General features: G+C 35.7%; 1 protein-coding gene across 1 annotated transcript in view; it reads right to left on the reverse strand.

Annotated features, from left to right (window-relative positions):
• Positions 1 to 1723: 1723 nt before the first annotated feature.
• NEK10 (NIMA related kinase 10) overlaps positions 1724 to 20364 on the reverse strand; it is an 81557-nt gene continuing 62916 nt past the window's right edge. Inside the window, 12 exon segments of the mRNA XM_077175367.1 lie at positions 1724 to 1847; positions 5237 to 5290; positions 5375 to 5429; positions 6843 to 6941; positions 7154 to 7161; positions 9179 to 9291; positions 12296 to 12396; positions 15318 to 15340; positions 16052 to 16055; positions 16087 to 16097; positions 16883 to 16930; positions 17057 to 17061. Coding sequence (XP_077031482.1) covers positions 1724 to 1847; positions 5237 to 5290; positions 5375 to 5429; positions 6843 to 6941; positions 7154 to 7161; positions 9179 to 9291; positions 12296 to 12396; positions 15318 to 15340; positions 16052 to 16055; positions 16087 to 16097; positions 16883 to 16930; positions 17057 to 17061 — 645 coding nt within the window.

A 20364-nucleotide genomic window follows, 5' to 3' on the forward strand; every position in this document is an offset into this window, starting at 1 on the left:
TTTCTTTACAAATAAGTAATACAATTGGAGTGCTGAGTAATTTCAGGAGATTAGTGATAAATGGGCACAAGTTGATTATTCAACATAAAGCTGAGGGTCATTATCCTCAGCTGGTCATTAATCCCCATGAAATGACTGGTATTGAGATAGTAATTACTACTATAATGAAAATAGGGTAAAAAAAGCAGCATGACATTATTCTTATGAAGCTGTCAGTTTCTAAAGAATTCATGTTTCTTGTCACCCAATCAAGTTGCTTGAATTATTTTTAACTCTTTATACAGTTCATTTGTCCTACTACAATTTTCATGTCATCACCTCACTTAAGGTTTGGTTTCCCATTTTCTCATCTTGGAATTTTAGAAGGCCACAGCAAGGGGCAACAGTGATGGGAGAGAAAGACAATGCATATAAATTCTCCCTAAACCAGAAAATAAATACAACATATTTTCAGAATTTTCTCTATAAAGCATGTTCCACACACGTGGAGGTAGAAGATTAAATTATTATGTTATCTAGCTAAATATTCTGCATTTAACCACGCTTTTAGCCATAGCACACATCCCAGTTCTTTGTTCTAAACCAAGATTCACCTTGTAGCCTTACAATATACGTAATGGATAATGTCAATGTCAACTTGGTCAGAAAACGTGAGGAAATTTGGCCCTAAAACGAAAAACATTTTTAAACATTTGAAATTTCTCAAATCAAGTTTGTGGAATTATGATGTGCCTTCTAAGGACTTTTGAGCCCTTGAAATTCCTTTCCTTTCTCATTTCTACTGGACAAGCTAGAACCATATTATGAGCTGAAGGGAAGGCAATTTGTTTCCTGCTAGAAGCACTGTCATTCTGTTTCCACTGGGAAAGACCCGCACATGCTGCATCATTACAACTTAGAAAATTTAAAACCCAGTCTAAACTAAAAGCTTTTAATGTAACATAAGTAAATTTAAAAATAGCATTGCCCTATATGTTGCTAAAGCAAGTAACATACAGATATTCATTACTGTAAGTACTTTTTTCTAAAGCTCCTCTGTGAACATTTTTCTAAGAAGGGGATGGCAGGAAAGCTACAAGATGGCTTGAGGTTCTGCTGGAAAATTTGCAGTTACTTCTGAAATGTCTCAGTGTATGTATAAGAGAGGAAGTAGAGCCAGGCTCAAATCAGCTTTAGGCAAGAACGGCTGACGGGATGTTGCTGTGAGGGCTGCAAACCAATTACTGTGTGATGGAATAAAACCAGGTAATGGTGGACACTGATAAGTGACTTGCAGTGCAGCTCAGGAAACTGATTTGTTCTTCTAGCTTGCTCATGTTGTTTGGAGAGTTTGAGGTGAAACCTAATGATTCTGTCTGCTAACCAAATGAATCATTTAATACTGGACAGCTATCAAAACTGGACTCTGGCTTTTTGGACAGAGTGTGAGCAGCAAAAAATAAAAATTAAGTTCTTAAGTTCTGAAGGCTCTGAATAGCACTGAGCAGAACACACTTCAGAAAATATAGCAAGTTCTCTGGAAATATAGACATGTTTTTGACAGCCAAGGCTAAAGCCTGGTCTGTCAGTTTTCTGGAGGAAAGAATAAAAGTTATTTGGGAGCAGAACCTTGTCTGGGAAACAATTAGCATAATAGTGACAGGGGAACCAAACATAATTATGCATCACAGCAAATGATAGTATTCAAATTGGGTTTGCATGGACAGGTTTTGGTAGTGGAGAGCTACAGGAGTGGCTTCTGTGAGAAGCTGCCAGAAGCTTCCCCCAGGTCTGACAGAGCCAATGCCCGCTGGCCCCAGAACTGCTGCTGGCCAAGGCTGAGCCAATCAGAGATGGTGATAATTCCCCTGTGATAACAGATTCAAATAAAAAAAAAGCTATTGTTCAGATTTAGTTGTGCTCAGAGAAGGGTGAGAGGAATGTGAGAACAACAATTCTGCAGACACCAAGGTCAGTGGAGAAGGAGGGGCAGGAGCTGCTTTATGCCAGGGCTGAGATTCCCCTGCAGACCATGGTGAGACAGCTGTGGAGGTCCATGGGAGGTCCATGGAGCAGCCCATGGAGGTCCATGGGAGTGCAGAGATCCCCCTGCAGCCCATGGAGGAGACCCAGACTGGAGAGGTGGATGCCTGAGAGAAGGCTGTGAGCCCATGGCAGGCCTATGCTGTAACAGGCTCCTGGCAGGGATCTGCAGACCCATGGAGAGAGGAGCCCACACTGAAGCAGGTTTCCTGGAAGGACTGGTGATGCTGTGGGGGACCCACACTGGAGCAGGCTGTTCTTGAAGGACTGTGCCCCCTGGAAAAGTGATCCATGTTGGAGCAGTTTGTGAAGAACTGTATCTCCCATGGGAAGCACTCAGGCTGGAGGAGTTTGTGGAGAACTGTCTCCTGTGGGAGCAGCCCCACAGTGAGCAGGGGAAGGACTCCTCTCCCTGAACAGTGGCAGGAACAACCTGTGATGAACAGACTGTATTCTGTAATGAACAGACCCCATTCCCTGTCTCTCTGCACCCTTTTGGGGAGCAGATAAAGCCAGGAAGGAGAGAGAGGAGTGGGGAGATTTTAAAGATTTGTTTTGCTTCTCATTATCCTGCTCTGATTCTGATGGGTAATAAATTCAGCTAATATCCCCAAGTCGAGTCTGTTCTGCCTGTGACAGGAATTGGTGAGTGATGTCTCTCCCTGTCCTTATCTCAATGCATGAACCTTCTGTTATATTTTCTCTCCCCCACCCAGTTGTGGAGAGGAGTGACAGAGCAGCTGTAGTGGGTACCTGGCATTCAGCCACAGTCAATCCACCACAAAAAACATATTGAACAAACAAGTTGCTGGTGACAGACCAACAATAGGGTTGCAGTACACCTGTCTTGTACCTGCCAGCTAAAGCCAGGACATGCTGTAGTGACACACATGCAATGGAGTCAGGCAAAATCTGCAATAGCAATTTTGTGCATGCCATTAACAAATCTAAGCAATTAAAAAACCCCAACAAAATCTAGACAACATGCATCTTAGCTTCTAAGGAGATTCACACCTGTGAGGAGATTTCACTCCATTCCTCCAAAATTCACTCCAAAATCAATTTTTTCTTTGCTACAAATCCCACGAAGAAAACACAGATCAGCACTGACTGTGGATAACATACTCGAAGTGCTGCTAAAGAAATTGTGTGACTCAGGGAAAACAAAATGTGCTTTCCAATCTTGCTGTGCTCCTGTGAAAATCAAAGACATAGCACATCAACCAGTGGGATTAAGGATGAATATCCCTGGCCTTCTCCAGAGCTTACATATGTGTTGAAATGTACTGCTTACTCTTTCACCCATTTCCTTCTGCAGGATCAAGAAGAATTCCTTATACTATGCTGTCATCCCATGTAGCTATGAAGGACAACTCTTTATGCCTCCCTTAAAATAACATTTTTAAAGATTTAGAATCTTAAGTTAGTTTTCTGCAGAACAGCTACTCTCTAAGGAATTCCAGCAGAGGAGAAAAAAAGTTCTGAATAAATCAGAAAAAAAAGACAGTTAATTATTTCACCACTGTTAATCCCATGTGCATTTTTGTGGCACTCATATGTTGAAAGTATCAGCATTTCTGCCTGCAACCTTGAAGTATGCTCTACATTTCAGCAGTTACATTTACAGTAATAGGACACAAGGGAATGAAATGAAGTTGTGCTAAGGGAAGTTCAGACTGGCCATGAGGAAAAGGTTCCTCACTGGAACTGTCTCCCCAGGCAAGCGATCACAGCACCAAGCCTGTCTGAGTTCAAGGAGTCCGAGCTCAAGGAGTATCTGGATGAAGCTCTTGGTCATATGGCTTAGTGTTAGAAAGTCCTGTGAGGAGCAGGGAGTTGGACTCAATCCTTACATGTCCTTCCAAAATGAGATACTCTATCATTCTGATTTCCTTTAATAGATACCTTATCTCTCTAGTAGTTCTTGTAAAAAAAATACTGAAGTCCATATTCAGCATATTCACCTCCTTTGTTACAGTTAATTACACACTTTTTACTATTCTTTGAGATAAATGCCTATAAAACCACAACACATTTGTATATTTATAACAGGACTTGGCAGACCTTGATGTCTTTTCCTTTTCTTTTTTTTTTTTTTTCCATAAGTTGTGCAATGCTTTTTCTAAGCATCAAATTCTGGGAGATTTTCATGAGGACAAAATTTTAAAATACTTGAAAACATTCGTGAAGAAGTTTGTTAGACCTCATGGGTAAAAAATAATCTGTAAACATAATTCAAGCACACCCTGAAGGTTTAAAGATTAAACTGTTATTTTATTTTGGGAATGTTGAATCATGATTTTCAATACTTTGAGCTGGCAGCTGAAATACCAGTTTAATGAGTAGCCTATAGACTACCATCAGAAATTTTTTTGAGTTTGAATCATACCAAAAACCTTGCAAAAATAAAAAATAACTGAAAAATACTGCTGAGGCACCAGGAACCATTCTTAAAATCTCTTAATACTTATACTAGGGAGGGCAAGGGGCTGGGAGGGTTTATGTTTGTTTAGTTGTTTATTTTAGAAAACCTAACTGCAGTCTCCCAGACTTTAAAATGGTGATTAATGTAAAGACAAGAACAGACTTACTTAATTGAAGTAGTTAATGTTTCTTTTGCATTAAAGAATATTTGAGATGACAAATAATAGGATATCAGGTGAAAAACATGAAAAATTATATAGTTAATATATTTTATTTCTTGTGTCAAAATTTTCCTGCAGGAAAAGATATACCATCTTGAGGACAAAGCATTTGCCTAGTTTCAAAGACCACCACATTTGTTTTTATCCCCTGCACTTTTGTGCTAGTAAACACTTATACTGGCTTTTGCGCTGTACTCCAATATTTTGCTAAAGATATCAGCTTTGTCCTTTAAACCCTGTAATGGCAGAGTGTTAAAATAAAATATTCTTCTATGTAATTAACCTTTTGTTCAGATGTGAGTTTATGTGGGAAAAAATGTGAGGAAATTGCTGCCAGACTTGTACAACTCTTTCATCTGAATGAAGAAAACAGATGTGGCCAAAAAAAGCTGCTTAGATTAACTAATATATCCCACATACATTTCTTCCAGTCCATGCATTCATGTATTATAATAAACCACATACTGCACCAAGTTTAAAGTGAATTGCAGTCACATAAACAGGAAGATGATACATTTGGGTTTAGCACTTCATAATTAACCTTTTCTTTTTAAATTGACTAGACTGACCTGTAAGAAGGGAAACTGTAATAACCACTTTCCTCTAGAACCTCTTCAATTAGAGTGTACAACACAAAAGAACTTAATTTCAGTGAATTATGTTCATTAAGAGTAATAAATGAATACATATAGGTAAATATACAGCTTACCTGCAACTGCTCATATGTCATCCCTTCTGCCATGCCAGAAGTGCCAAGAATGCCTTCAAGTAAAAGGCAAGTAATGTCATACTACTGAATTTGGAATCTGTGCTCCCTTATCAGTTTCTTAGCAATTCCACTTCAAACACAATGACAAGCCAGATGCTTCATGATCAGTAACTCCCACTGAGCACAATGACCCCTGAAAAAGTGAGGTCATTTTATGGCATGATAGGAACATTTGGCGCACACACGTTATGGAAATATTCTAACCAATGAAAAATAATTTAAAGACTTACTTAATGTAACAGAACTCAGAAATGCAATTTTCTTATTTTTTTCCATGTACAGTGGAAATTTATGGTGGAAAGGGCACACAGCCAGCAGTAATTTGTGAGGACAAAAGTATTGTCTGCAGGTTAAGAGATTCAAAAATTACAGATAATGAGCACCTCAAAAAATTGCATTATTGTCTCCAGGAACAAAATAATGCTCATATTTAAAGTGATTGTTAGGGACTCATTTCCTACTCCAATGTCACCCTTGACATCTAGTATTAATTCTGGTTTTCGCAGTAAGCTGTGGAACAGACAGGCTATTTTCAACACAAAGACCATCAAAACTAGAGTTTCTCACTCTTCCTTCTGGCACCACAGATTTTAATGTTACTGTATCCTCTAGTCCATGGATTGCAACACAGTTTTTTCTGTAGTTAGAAGAATGCAAACGGCACAATTACCAAAATACAGGCAGCACATTTCCCTTATGTCCATTGCACAAAAAAACACATGATGAAAAACGTCTCTGAACCAGGAATTGTAGTTCCCCACCCTGGGTGACACCACAGCTGGCAGGTTTGATTTTCCATGGTGTTTATGATTTGTCTAGCTGAGAATCACTAGTCCAAAGCAGAATTTAAACACATACAGATATATTTTCTAAAGTATGTATATGTATATATATGTATGTATGTATGTGTGTATTTTTCCCTCCTCAAGTTCGTATGGTTTGATCTAGCTATGTAATTAAATCAACCAATTACAACTGTTTCAAACATGACAAAAGAACAACATAAGGGCTTAAACATAGTTGATTTAAAAATCATACACAAGGGCAGGTAAGTCCTTAGTATGACATTTTCAGTTACAAACGTTTCTATTAATTTTCATGGATGAATCATGACCTATTTTTATCGGTGATATTTCTTTATAATTTCAAAGTGTACTCTCTTCAATCATTAGAAAGTTCCAGCAGTGCTGAACTGTATATCTTACCAGGAATTGAACAAAACAAAACCCAACCAACCAAGAACCCCAAACTAAAAACAAACAACCCCCACTAGAAAATCAGTATGGTCAACATAACTTTATTGTCTTTAAAGACTGATCTTAGAGTAGCAATTCCTTCTGCTTTGATACCATACATTTTATTAGAAAAATACATGCCACTACAGAAGATTATGATGCTTTGTTTACCTTTTCTACCATCTGGAAGCAACATATTTCCACCTGAAGAAAGATGTACCCCATGCCAATCTGTTGTGAAGATATTGGTTTCAATCAATTCAGCAGCATCTAGGGAAAAAGAAAAGAGACCAAAAAAGTAAAGACACCTGAAAAGTACGTCCTTCTCATTTGCCAAAACTTCAGACTTCTGGGAGGCAGTTTACACTTATGTTTCCCAGTGCAATCAGAAGTCAAAAGAAATTTCAGCACTTTTGAGATTAATGAAAAGTGGTGAACGTGATTATGAACATTCTACCTTTTTCTCTCCAGAAACACTGAACATTGCAAGCTGCACTTAGTATAAAACACTGAATTTTTCAGATTATCTGAAAAAATGTCACAAACTACACATTTGTGTGAAGATAAAAGGAAAGTGTGTTCTCTTGAACCTATGAGGGAAGCAGCTTATGACTCTGGTTTTTAAAACTGTGGCTTCAAGTGAAATTGTTAGCTGATATTCAAGTGGTTTAATTCCCATTAGAGGAATTACAGCACTTTTGAAATCTGAAAGTCAGTTCAGCTACTTGATTATATGAGCAATGATACTGACATTAAACTTAAAAGCATCTAGTTTTGAAAATATCTACAGGTAACAAGGTAACAACTCTAACAGGACCACCTTTGTGTATGGGAGAGAAATCTCAGTTACGCATTTCTGCAGCATGATAACTTTTACAGTTATAGAAACAGAAGAATCTCTGTTGTTGGAAGACCTTTACCCCACCACTGATTAGTGGAGGAATCTTTTTGTCTGTAATTCTTATTAGGTTTTCTAACTTGATGCAATTAAAACCCCATTATTTTAAAATTTTATTTCCAGAAATTGTAAAACCTCATAACAACATTTGCTGTAAGAATTCAACATCATTCTTTTCTCTATTTAGGTTCCTCCCATTACCTCCAAATGATATCCAAATGTTATTTCCTTCAAGGTAGAATGCCCAGAATTTTATTCAATGTTTCAAGCATTTTCAATTTACTACCATTTACTTTTTAAATAAAGTATTTATTTCCTTTTCTACAGGTTTAAGTCAAATAGTTTTGAAGCTAACACAATTTTACATTTACAAATAATTTCCTTCCTTTCTGAACACCTGAAAATTAAGTTAATTTTATAATAAACACTTCCTTTTTCTTACCATATTTTTGGGGATTTGTTTCTGAAAACATCAACTCAATACACAATGAGCAGGTATTTCTTAGATTTAATATTATGGCTGAAATACAGGAGTGTTTAACACAAATTCCAACTTAACAGGACAGCATGAAACTAATAGCTCAGAAAGAAGCATCCTTATGCATCTTTAGAAGCATCCTTAGAAGCATCTAATGTACTACCAATGTGCCACCCTCCAGGAAGTTTTAGCACCTCAGATTAATTATTACAAAAGCAAAGGAAGGATCCAGAATTTGGGATCAGTCTGTTTCACAGCAAACAATTACACAGAAGATTCCATAATTCAGTGGAAGTAGGTGATAATCAAATTAAGTTGCAGAGGGAGAACTATGTGAATGATAATAAGTCACCTTAGTAATCAAATTTTAGGTACAATAATGAATCTAATAACTACTTTATCATCAATTCATAAATGAAATATCTTAGCTTCAGTATCCCACAGTACACAGATGCCAAGGAAGAAAGTTCAAATCCTTTGCTGATTTCAGTCCTCTCAGGAGATTCTGAAGGAACATTTAGAAATTCTGATATTAGTCATTAGATCTTTCTCTGTTGGAAAGCATCCAGCATATCACTGGAAAAAAAGCAAGAATGCTTTTCCAGTCAGGCTATTCTTACAAATCTGCAGTACTTTTAAACTGATGACACTAAAATGCTGCTGACACACTGTGCAACAGCAAGACAAGGTATGTTATATTTAAGGTACTCTGGGAAACTGCTCTCTTAAGATTAATGGTTTAAGTAGGAATACAGTCCAAAATATGAAAAATATTAGGGAACTATTAACAAATCAAGCGGAGCTTGCATAAATTAAGAGCTTATATAATCTCTAGGTATGTTACCCTTCCTCTTGCATTTTTGAGCTCTGATGAGATGAAATCTGGTTTTGTGTCTTAGGAGCTAGCAGAAAAGAGTTCTAATGACAAGATACAAACCTGAAACCATCCTGCAAAAACTTCTTACTTAAGGAGACTCCATATTTTCCAAATATAGGATAGCTGGAGAGTATTTAAAATATTTCCTTTTGAAAATGGACTCTTACACTTACATTTTTGTGATACTAATTTCAATAGCATGATTGAATGGAAAGAGAGACAAACTTGACCACAAGTAGTAAATGGTGTACCACACCTTTTTGATTTTTGTTTCCAGTTTACAAGGATTGCTCTTCTGACTGAAGAGGGATTTCTTGACTCTCTCAACGATTCTCCTTTCCAAGTTGCACTGCAAAGCTGGAGGAAGCTACATGAGACAAAGAAATGCACTTTCACCATTCAGTTACACCTGCCATGAAAAGGACCCATTCAGAAGTGCCATTACTGAGAAATGTAGCTACCTGGCAAAAAGAAACATCAATATCTAATGACATGATGATAAACAACAGCATAAGACTTGATTTAGTGACATATTATAATAAGGCTCCTTTGTTTGTCCATTCTGTTAGGCTTAGTTTACCACATAACTCAGTTCCTATAGTCTTGAAGGTAACCATCATTATTAGCCTAACACTGGTAATACCAGATTTGCCTCCCTGATACAAGTGTCAGTATTTGGGACATTTTTCTACAGATGAAGCACATAGAACATTGCCTTAGATTTCATGTTGGCTATAATGAATCTCTCCATCTGAAATTAATGAAGAAGCTTAGACCTTCCTTGAATGTGCATAGAATGACTTCAATGGCCTCTTTTAATGTCCTCAAGGGTCTTAATACAATTCAGAGCACCCCTTTTGCTCTAAGCTTCCTGAGGGGGGTAATTTACCTTTCACTTGTTTATGAAGCATAACTGCTTTTATATATATTTTTTTTCCCGTATCCTTTTGGTTGAAAAAGAACATGTCTTTCACCTATATTTAGAAAAACAACAAAGACCCAAACAAAACCCCCACAAATAATGTACTTAAAGTCTTCAATAAAGACTTTAAAATATTTTTTCCTTTAAAATAATTTTTATGTTCCAACAGCAAATGTACAGTTTCAGCTGTTGGTAACTGCAATGACATCAACCCAGTATGACAACAATTCTTTGGTCTGTTACTACCCTTTTGAGTTAATCTTCTCTGTTGCTTCTGCATAGTTGTTTATACCTGCAGACACTGTTTGAAAAACTATGATTTTCTCCCATTTCGTACACACTTTATAATAATTTCATTGATGTAAATTCATGAAGTACCACTCAACTGAATTGAGGAAGCTTTTTGACTACTTAGGGAGGGGTTGACCCCTAATGATTCACATTCAAACACTGCCATAGCAGACATTATAGAGACATTTATCCCACTGGAACAAATTACTGCTCTTAGACAGCTATAAATCCAGAATGGTTTTATTGGCCTCACAGGAGTCCTGATTTTCTCTAACAAACCAGGGATCAATGTCACATGCTAAGCACAAAAGACTTCTCCAGACAGCTGCTGGCATGCAGAGATTTTTTTTTTTTTCTCACAGACAGACACTACTCTTTTCTCATGCAGATAATGCCTTATACATATGCTTTAAGTCAGAAGTTGAATGTTCCTTAGCGTATGAGAGAGTAAAAAAATGATGCCCTAGGAAAGGCTGACAACCTATTCTATGGATTACATACCACTGCAGTGTGTAGTTAATGTACCATGGGGATACTGGGATATTCTGAAGCAGAAATGGTAAAGAACAAGTCCAGTGCTTGAGAACCTTGGAGTTGCCTCAGGCACTAGTGTTCAATTTTAGCTTTTGTTTTAATCAAATCAGTTGTCAGATCAGTTAAAAAAAAAAAAAGCCAAGGATTTACATAATGCTTTTTAAAAAGCTTTCTCTTACATTGTTTTCCAGAGATCACTCTGATTCTTGTTCCCATGGAAACAGGGAAGGCTGCTGGCAGCCAAGAACTAACAGGCAAGAACTCTTCCTTGCAAACTTCAGTTTAGAACTGTCAACTGGAATATGTAACAGTTTGAGAAAACAGCTGTGTATTATAAAAAATACTCGACCTCAGATTTGTAAAAATATAAACAAGTGCAAGGGAGGCAGTGGAACATAGTAAACAAGTACAGGTCTGGCTTCTGGTATCTCTGAAATCAGAGAAAAGCTGTTGCTACTGCTTCAGTGGTCAATTCTGAGCCAGTTTTTGAGCTGCTGTTAGTTCTCAGTTCTTGAGCATCCACATTACAATAACTCATATTAAGTAGTAAGCCACTTGAGAAAACCTCCTTCTACAGAAAGGATAGGATAGAACTAATGAATACCTTGGACATGCTCCTAAAATATGATGTAAAAACTGAACTGCCTCATTTCTCTTGATAGAAAGATATAATTTCCAATTGTTTTAAATAATGTTTGTTTCTTTTGTCTCTGATAATTTAATTCTTGTATTACATGTTTTGATAAGCTTGACAATAAAAAGAAAAAAAAAGAAAACAGAAGATAGACATGTAAAGCACACTCAAGTTCTGTTATGTTATTCTGTTCTAAACAAAACCAAACAAATTTGGCTGATAAATCTCAAAAGCCCTGAGGTGATAAACACCACGTCCCAAATGTAAACTTCATTTTGGAAAATAAAAAGCTGTTTCTCTAATAATAGCAAATGTTTCAAATAGCTGCATGGTAGCCATCTTTCTGCAGAATAAAGAGGTTCCAATCACATTTTTTATGTGAGAACTCAAGGCAGATTTTGTATCAGCTCTGCTACATTTTGGTTTTGGAATCAAAATGAAATAATTTCAACTCCCTCTCACTGTGAAACAGTTGAACTTAATTTTAAAATAAGTCTTAAATTTGAAAAATATCTGACATTTCAAAAAGTTAACATGTTCAGGATTTAATCTATTGCACTAAAACTCCCAAGAGAGCATTACTATGTACTGATGATTAAAATACAACTTAAAATAATCAAAACTATTACTACAGAAGAAAGCATTTTATTAACTCTCCGTGTCAGTATATGATATTGTCACCTTAAGCAGTCATACTGCTGGTATGACAGAATGTTGTAAAAATACTTTACTGTACAATCCATTTTTCTGAGGTGAGCTACAGCTTTTTTTTTATATGACTCAATTATTGCCATTCTCCACATACTAATATTCAAAGTTAGTCTTTATTTTAATGATATATTTTTAAAGCATCCTGCCATCTGCAAAAATGTCAAGTTCTGTTGTTTTTAAAGAACAGTAACTAAATTAGCAGCACTTTGCAGTAACATCATTTTGGCAACAGCAAATGACTAAAAAGTACAGAATGTCAGAAGCAACAGTAATGCATACTTTAGTGCTGAAGATAATTTTGTGCAGCTGAAAAAGAATCTGCTGAACAGGGTCACTGATCTGATGCACCTTTCCTTGTGATACATCAATTCCTGCCAATGCTGTAGATGGCAAGAGAAAAATCAGGAGGGCAGCTCATTTTGTTGCCTTTGCACATGAATAGCATACAATGTTTAAAACTCACAGCTGTAAATACCAAGTTGAAATGTTTGACTTGCTTTTCCAATAATTCTGGGAACAAAAAAAGGATAATCTAAAATGTTAAAAATTTAGACAATATAAGTGACAATGTGTTTCAAAAGAAAATCCCTTTCTCTGAATCACCAAATTACTCCATGACAGAAGCAGTATTAAAGTACCTCAACAACTGTTAAAATTTTGTCACGTTTATTCAAAAGGATAAATATATGACAAACATAATTTTCTTAACTGATTTTTTACATAGACTAACAAAATATATTTTTTCATATATTTTGATGTTATTGAATTTCTTTTCATTCTACCCTAAGCATTATAATAATATGTCTGACGTGGATTATTTCAATGAGGTAAATCTATTGTTTAGGATTTTTAATCTTGTGTATTGAAGTCATGCACATTGTCAGGCCCAGACATTCAATAAAAGTTTATCAGCAGGCTTCCACTATAAAACACATAGTGGATCACAGAAGAACATTAGTTCACAAAATAATCTTTCCAAGTTGACCATTAGACCAGGGAGCTAAGCAAAGAGCTTTGGCCAAAGTATTGAACTTCAGCCAGCAGCACTGGACCTCTCCTAAAAACAATTTTCTCTAAACCACACTTCAGAGACTAATTTAGATATTCTAACATTTACTCTCACAGAAACACCCTGAGGATCATCAAGTCTGATGTATAAATTTACAACCACAGAAAGTTTTCTTTTTATTTCCCAATGTGATCTTATGTCAAGATTAAAAATTCTACTGAGAGGGTGATGAAATCCAAATACCAACATTAACTAGTCCACAACAGAACTACTACCACTTTTTTGCTGAAGAATTTCTGTGCTGGCTACTTCAATAAGAAGAAAGATATTCACAAATATTAGTGTCTAAAGACCATCCAGATCTGAACTATGCTCTCACAGAAATAAAGCAATACAGATAAACATCCTTCTCTACCACAGGGATACACATTTCTAGTAGGCTCAGGAAGACAACATCATTGATATTTATGGTTTTTTTTGTTGCACTGACTTGGCAAATGTCTTGAGAAAGCCAAGTGAAATTCAGTTTGACATATTTTCCCTAGGTCTTCTCTTAATAGTCAGTAAGACAAAAAGAAGCTTTGCATTTCCTCTGAGTCACTTAAAGAAGAATTTACTTACATTGGTTCTGATCAAGGTGACAGTGGAAGCCATGCTATAATAATCTAAAAATACATGCCGCGTGAAGAACAATTTTGATTCAGTTTTTCTGCTTCATTTTCACCTCTCTACCAACTGTTTCAATACTGTTATAATCAAGGCCCAAAAGAATCCAGTGTGGTCTTGCCATTATAGCCTTAAAATCTTCAGTTATGTTAAGGACGCTCACAAAACCCTTACCTCTTTGACATGTTCCCTTTTTCACTGCTCCCTCTTCTGTGGTATTTGTCTCCTCTTTTCCTGTCAATGGTTTGTATTATAAACCAAAAGTAAATAAATCAGGGACTTTTCTTTTGTAGGTCTTAATTTTTTTTTTTTCTGAATAGAAATATATTTGGAATGATAACAGCAAACAGCAAAGGCCAAGAAGGACATAATTTGGATTTCTCTGTTATTCAGCTTATGGATATTGGATTTCTCTGTTATTCAGCTCTTTCTCTTTTCTAGGATGACAGCAACAATTTGACTTAAAAGTCTATGAGGACCAGATTTAATGTCTATTTGTAGTATCTGTGTGCTTCAAAGACTTTAGGAGTTCCCATGAAGTCCACACACTGGACCACTCCAAGTTCCTTGTTTGTTTGATTTTGTTGGTTTTTTTTTAAATTAAGAAGCATTATTTGGAAGATGAGGGTACATGTGTGAATAGGCTGCTGAAGACTTGACCAAAGCTTTTAAGACTTTTATCCAAAAGGAAAACATCACTGACAAAAGATAACGGATTTACTCAATTTACTCACAGAACTGAAAATATCAACAAAGGCTAAAGTATTTTTCTGTAGGTCATTATAGCACACAGACATTATGTTTAAACTGAATTGTTATTACATAGCACCCTTTAGAAAACAGCACTGAAACTACAGAAGGTTGACATCAAATTTGGATTTGTACTGCATAATTAAAATTCTTAATACAGTTTTTACATTAAAAGCTGTAAAATAGAACTTAGTACAGACAACAAGCACTTTTTTGTGAAGATCAATATCCTAACTGATCAAAATAATTTTATTTTAAAAATTATTTAACTCAGACAATATGCATTCTGAAATCACAGCTTAGCCACTTACAGGGTGTGAAGTTTCTCAGTAAAAGTACTTCAAATGGAAAATTTGTTTCATCAATCATGATGCATAAATACATGATAATTTGCAAGGGCTGTATGAAATATTCATTTTACAGGAGAATTTCCCATTTCATCCTGCAGAAGTTTAGCTGAGATAATGACAATTAATATGAGATCTTACTGATTCACTATTGGAATTCATACTCTTAAGAAGTACCTTAATGATATTTCAGATAACATATTTGTATGTAAAATGTAATTATCTCTTTTTCTAACATTTAAAAATACAATTATAAATAAAACCATGATGTTTCACATTGTAAAGAGCTACAACTGGTAGACTATGAAATTGCCATCTCATCATGAACAAACACTTGACTTTCTTAGTGTGGGGCCTGTGGGTGAGTGAAGGTACTCTTAAAAGCAAATCAATAGGAAATAAAGAGGAAGAAATAAAAGAGGAAACATTCTATATGCAATGGGAGAATAATGTAATAATGTTCAAAAACTTGAAAATCATTAGGTTTAATGTAAGTTAAAGTTTGAATTTTTTGTGAGCACAAGATTACCTGATTGCAGTCTTGATCCAGAACTGTCAACATAATCTATCATTTTTTTAAAAAAAGAAAAAAATTTTAATTGTGTTTGGCATCAATGATTGTACAGAAAACAGCAGTATTCCTTGACTCCTTCTCATGTTTCACCTAAAGGAAATCTGTCCAAATTCACTAGCTTACAACTGTCCATTTTTAAAAACTGGTTTACTCTGCATGCCCAAAATAGAATGACTTCTACTAAATAAAAATTTCTTGCCTTGGTCAGTACTAGTAAAATGGGGAAAAAATTGGTATTACATCACCAGGAAAGCAATATCTCAAAGTCAGAAATACAGGTCTACATGTATGAATGCTAGATCCTTCTCTAAACTCTAGACAAATACTTTCCCAGCCTGCAGATCTCACTAGCTGAGATAAGCAATAACAAATGGGCACAGACACCAGGGAACCGAAAGAACAAACATGACGTCCTGATGGATGGCAGCCGTGATAGCCCGAATTTTTATCTATATTTGTGGCAGTAGGGAAAACCACTGTTTCAAGGAGTAGTTACAAATCAAGACAAGGAAATAGTTTTGCTGATTATTATGTGAGGGGCAGAGATTTGTATAGTAATGAGTTTCTACAAAGAGAAAGAAAATGTGCTTTCTTCAACGCTCAAGCATGGGGACGCTGTAACAGGACTGCAGAAGATGTAAGGTTAGGAAGGGATAAATAGCAGACTGGATGGGTGTTATGCTAAGAACCATTCTGAAAGCAAAAATAAAATATTGCACTTGACTCAAACAGGGTCTGTGGAGAAACACAGCAAAAGAATCAATGCGATCATTATAAATACTTACCTAGCTAAGTCAAAGGTAAAATGAAAAAAATGTTTGGGAGACAGATGCTGCCAGGAGTGATTTTGAGAGGTTTTTTCCAGATATAGAAGAAAAGCAGAAATGAAGAAACAATTGACAGCATTTCTGAATAAGGGTGGTGCCAAAGTGATCAGAAAAATAATGGTCAAGAATGTGTTTGATGTATTACTGAAGAAACAGAAGAAAAAGGAAGATCTTTAGAAGAGGGATGACATGACGTATTCTGCTTCTGTTTGTTTCCTTTTTGAACAAATGAGGCCTCCAAAATGCAAGAAATGGGTTTTTATGCTTATACAGAAAGTCCAGATGATTTCAAAGGGACAAGATACTACTCTAGACTACTACAGCTACATACTCTAAACTATCTCTAAACTCTACTACATAATCTAAACTATCAAATACACAAGCACCATTTTCTATGGAAAAGCATCTGCTTAAAAATATAAAACCGGAATTTGGCTGATCACCTGATGTCAGTTTAAGTTTCAATAGCAAGGTCCATAGTTAAAACTATCTATTATGAAAAGTTTTTGTGTGCAAACACCGTCTAACATATTGTCAAGCAGAATTGGTGTCCTAGGCTGAGGGAAAATGAAGTTGTAAAGGAACCAAGGACATGTTTCACAAGGAACTTGAGGAACTGTTCCACTGTGAAACAACCAACTGGAACTGATAGCAAAAATGATCAATTATATTTAAATAATAAATTACACATACCTTATCTGAGCCTGTCTTTCAGAAACACTAAAACTTTGTTTAATTTACCTGAAACAAACACATAAATATTATTTTCTGTTTAAAAGAAATGTATAACATACATGTTAATATCTTCTATTCCCAGACATGGTGTCAAAATAACTTCTAAAAAACAGCATGAAACAAACTCCAAACCCCCACTTGACTATTAAGTTGCTGTTTGATGTATCAAAAATTTGCTTGCATCATAAAAAAAATCTCAGCCTGACAATATTTTAATAAATTATGTCAGAAAATTGTTACAGAAAGTAACAACACAGGCTGACTAGATGTCCACAGAATATGCATGAGGATTTGCATTAAATTGTTACAGGTACTGCTACCACTATAGTCACAACATTGTCTCTACTCTGGATATGGAGATAGAATATTTGCCCATGTTCTTAGAGGTTCACCAGATATTTACTGCCACCATTCCATTTGGTGGCTATCTATATGCAATAACACAGGCAATACCTTGCTTTTAAAATAATCCTACTGAAGTCAAGGGCTTGAAGACAGCAGCATGACCAGTTATTGGGCCAACATCTAATCAGCAATGAAACTGAATGTAAACATTTAAATCATTTATTGCATACTGCCAAAAAATGTGTAGAAGGAAAGCTAATGTTTGATGACATCTATTATTCATGCACTTGGAAAGCATTGTCTTAAAGCAAATATTAGTCTTAATCATTTATCTTAAATCATTCCTGTAAAACCATTCTTTTGATGGTAATTTGGATGGTAATTTGAGACCACCCTGGTACCTCATTTTGATTGAGTGTACATTTACTGAAAAGATAATTCTGCTAAATGAGTGTGTGAGTAGCAAGATTAGGACATTCTTACAATTTTCACATACAATTAATGTATTTTAATACAAGGCCTGCATCTTTGTCTACATGAGATTTTTTTCCCACACTAGTAACATCATAAACATTATCTCTAAACAAGAACAGAGGCATCTAATCACTCAAACAGCAGATAAGAAAAAAAAAGATTTTATGTCAAACTTAAACTAGTTTTCCCATTGTTGGTCTTGTTATAGCAGTTATATTAGTTCTTGAGCAACTGTAGAGCAAACATATTTTTGAGAATCTTAGATCTTTTCATGTTCAAACGTACTTTTGTGTTGGACTCTGAAATATTTTCCTACTTTTCTGAGATCCTCTAAATTTAAAAAAATTCTGAAGGAGGCTTTCATCTGTCAAACTGAATTCACTTTAAAACCAAAAGAAATTATACATCTTTAGGCCAAATCTGTCTCCCTAAAAAGGAGACACAGAGACAGAGAGAATGAATGAGAAAGAAACAAGAAAGAAACAACATTTTAATCTTTGCTGATACTTTGCTTAGCAAAACAGACACCAAAATTCTGTGTTAGTTAGCACAAAAGACTATTTGATAAGAGCAGCTAAATTACATAAGAGCAAACAAACTAGGCCCTCATAGAAGCAGAAGTTCTTCAATTAACTTTGTTAATGAGACAGAAAAATAGAAAAAGAGAATGCCCACAGCCTACAAAGTGAAGGAAATGAAAAATATTATTGTGCCTATTCAAGGAACAGATATTTTACCTGCTTAGGACACAGACAAAATAACACAAATACAAAAGTAGAAACTCTGAGTGAATGTGAGTCATGTTGCTTGGGGTAAGGATTTTGAGTTGCAACCTCAGACTCTCTCTGTCACAGCAAATACCATAATACATTGTGTGAATACGTGCAAGAAAATCTGTAACTAAAACCACTTGTCTTGAAAGCTAAGAGTGAACACAGATGTTTGCTAGAATTTTATAAAAAACAACCCCCTTTTCAAGTATTCATATACAAAATTGGGTTTGAAATATTTCACCCTTTGGCTGTTTCAAATAATGGGTCTCTTATCAGTAGAGAGTTCATATCCAAATTTGTTTGATCAGTTTGATGACTCACCACATCTGACTTGCTAATCTGCCATCATATGAGTGTATTTACAAGTGCATGATATTTCACACCAAAGAGTCTGTATCACCACTGACTGTACACAGCAGAGGTGCAATATTTTCTGATTCATATGCTAAAGTTAGGAAAATACTTATTAATGCTAAAAAACAAAACCCCAAAGATGATGAACATCACTAAACAATAGCAAACACCCTTCAGGCCTATATTTATTGCTTATTATTGTGCTAGAGACCCACTGAGCAGCTAGACCTGAGAGAGGAATCTCATTATGTTACTAAGTATGAAAACACAGGAAAATAATTTACTTAATAACTAAACACAATGAGACTCAAACATGTAAAAATCATTGTAATAAACACACTCACATGTGTACCCACACATTCAAGGTACACAAATGACTTTATTCATAATCCCTGGTCTTCTGTGTATGAGTTATGCTAATCGTACAAAGCCAGTCAGGGAGTAAGGAACAGCACAGATGTGCAGCAAGGTGACTCATGTAAGTCATGGAGCACATAGTGTATCCTGCTGTTCAGCTCAGGGTTTCCTGGGCCATATTTCCTTTTACCATGGCTACTCCTTTGACATGGACAGGAAGAGCAAGGCAATATGTTCTGTTCAAACACCTTGCAAGAGGGCATTTTTCATTCAAGACAATCTCAAGGAAAATGAAATACAAACCCTCCATCTCTTTCCTGTTTTGTCCCCATTCTTCTTAGAATGTGAAAGACACACAAAAGCCAAAGCTTTTAATACCCATCAGCCTCCCTGTTCTGAATAGCTCTATGCAGATTCCTTGAGGACATTAAAAAAGGTATTAAATGAGGCATAAATAATTTCTCTGACTGCTACTTTGGTCTTTAGCAGCTGATGTAATTAGAGCAACTTCTAAGACTTTAACTTCTTAACATGTATCAACATCAGTAAAAATCATACAAATACATTTTAATATGAAGTTTCGTGTTCTGCTCTTGCAGGCACCTAAACAGGTAGTTGCAAGGGAAGAGCTGGTAACATGATATGAGATCAGAAAAACCTGAGAAGATGGTAACTTTTGCTTTGCTTTTAACTTCCACTTCAATGGTATCTAAAAAACAAAACCTCTGAAAACCTTTCCAAGTTTGATCAGACTGGCAGGAAAATTGGATTAAAATTTTGTATTAGCAGAGACCTTCAGTACATCTCCTTGAAAGAAGTGGCAGCAAAGGGAGTGGTTTTTGAATGGCAGCTCAATGATCTTTTCAGGAGTAAGGTGAAATTACCTTTATTCGTTCAAAATACTCTTAGTAAACTGCCCTTCAAATCACTATACACAGGAATGGGCAATCCCAACCAGGTTAATTAAGCTGTGTTGCAGAGCAAATAACTAAGTTTTTTTCTTGCTAGCAGTGATTCCATGAACAGCAACAGAAGTTGACATAAACATACTTCAAACTTAACTCAAGCATCATATAGGAAAACCAGGTCTTGGCTGATGTCTTCAACAAAATCCCATTAGTCTCAGTTCTCAAGAGA

This window comes from Agelaius phoeniceus, chromosome 1, assembly GCF_051311805.1.
Source record: "Agelaius phoeniceus isolate bAgePho1 chromosome 1, bAgePho1.hap1, whole genome shotgun sequence".
In the NCBI taxonomy this organism is placed as follows: Eukaryota; Metazoa; Chordata; class Aves; order Passeriformes; family Icteridae; genus Agelaius; species Agelaius phoeniceus.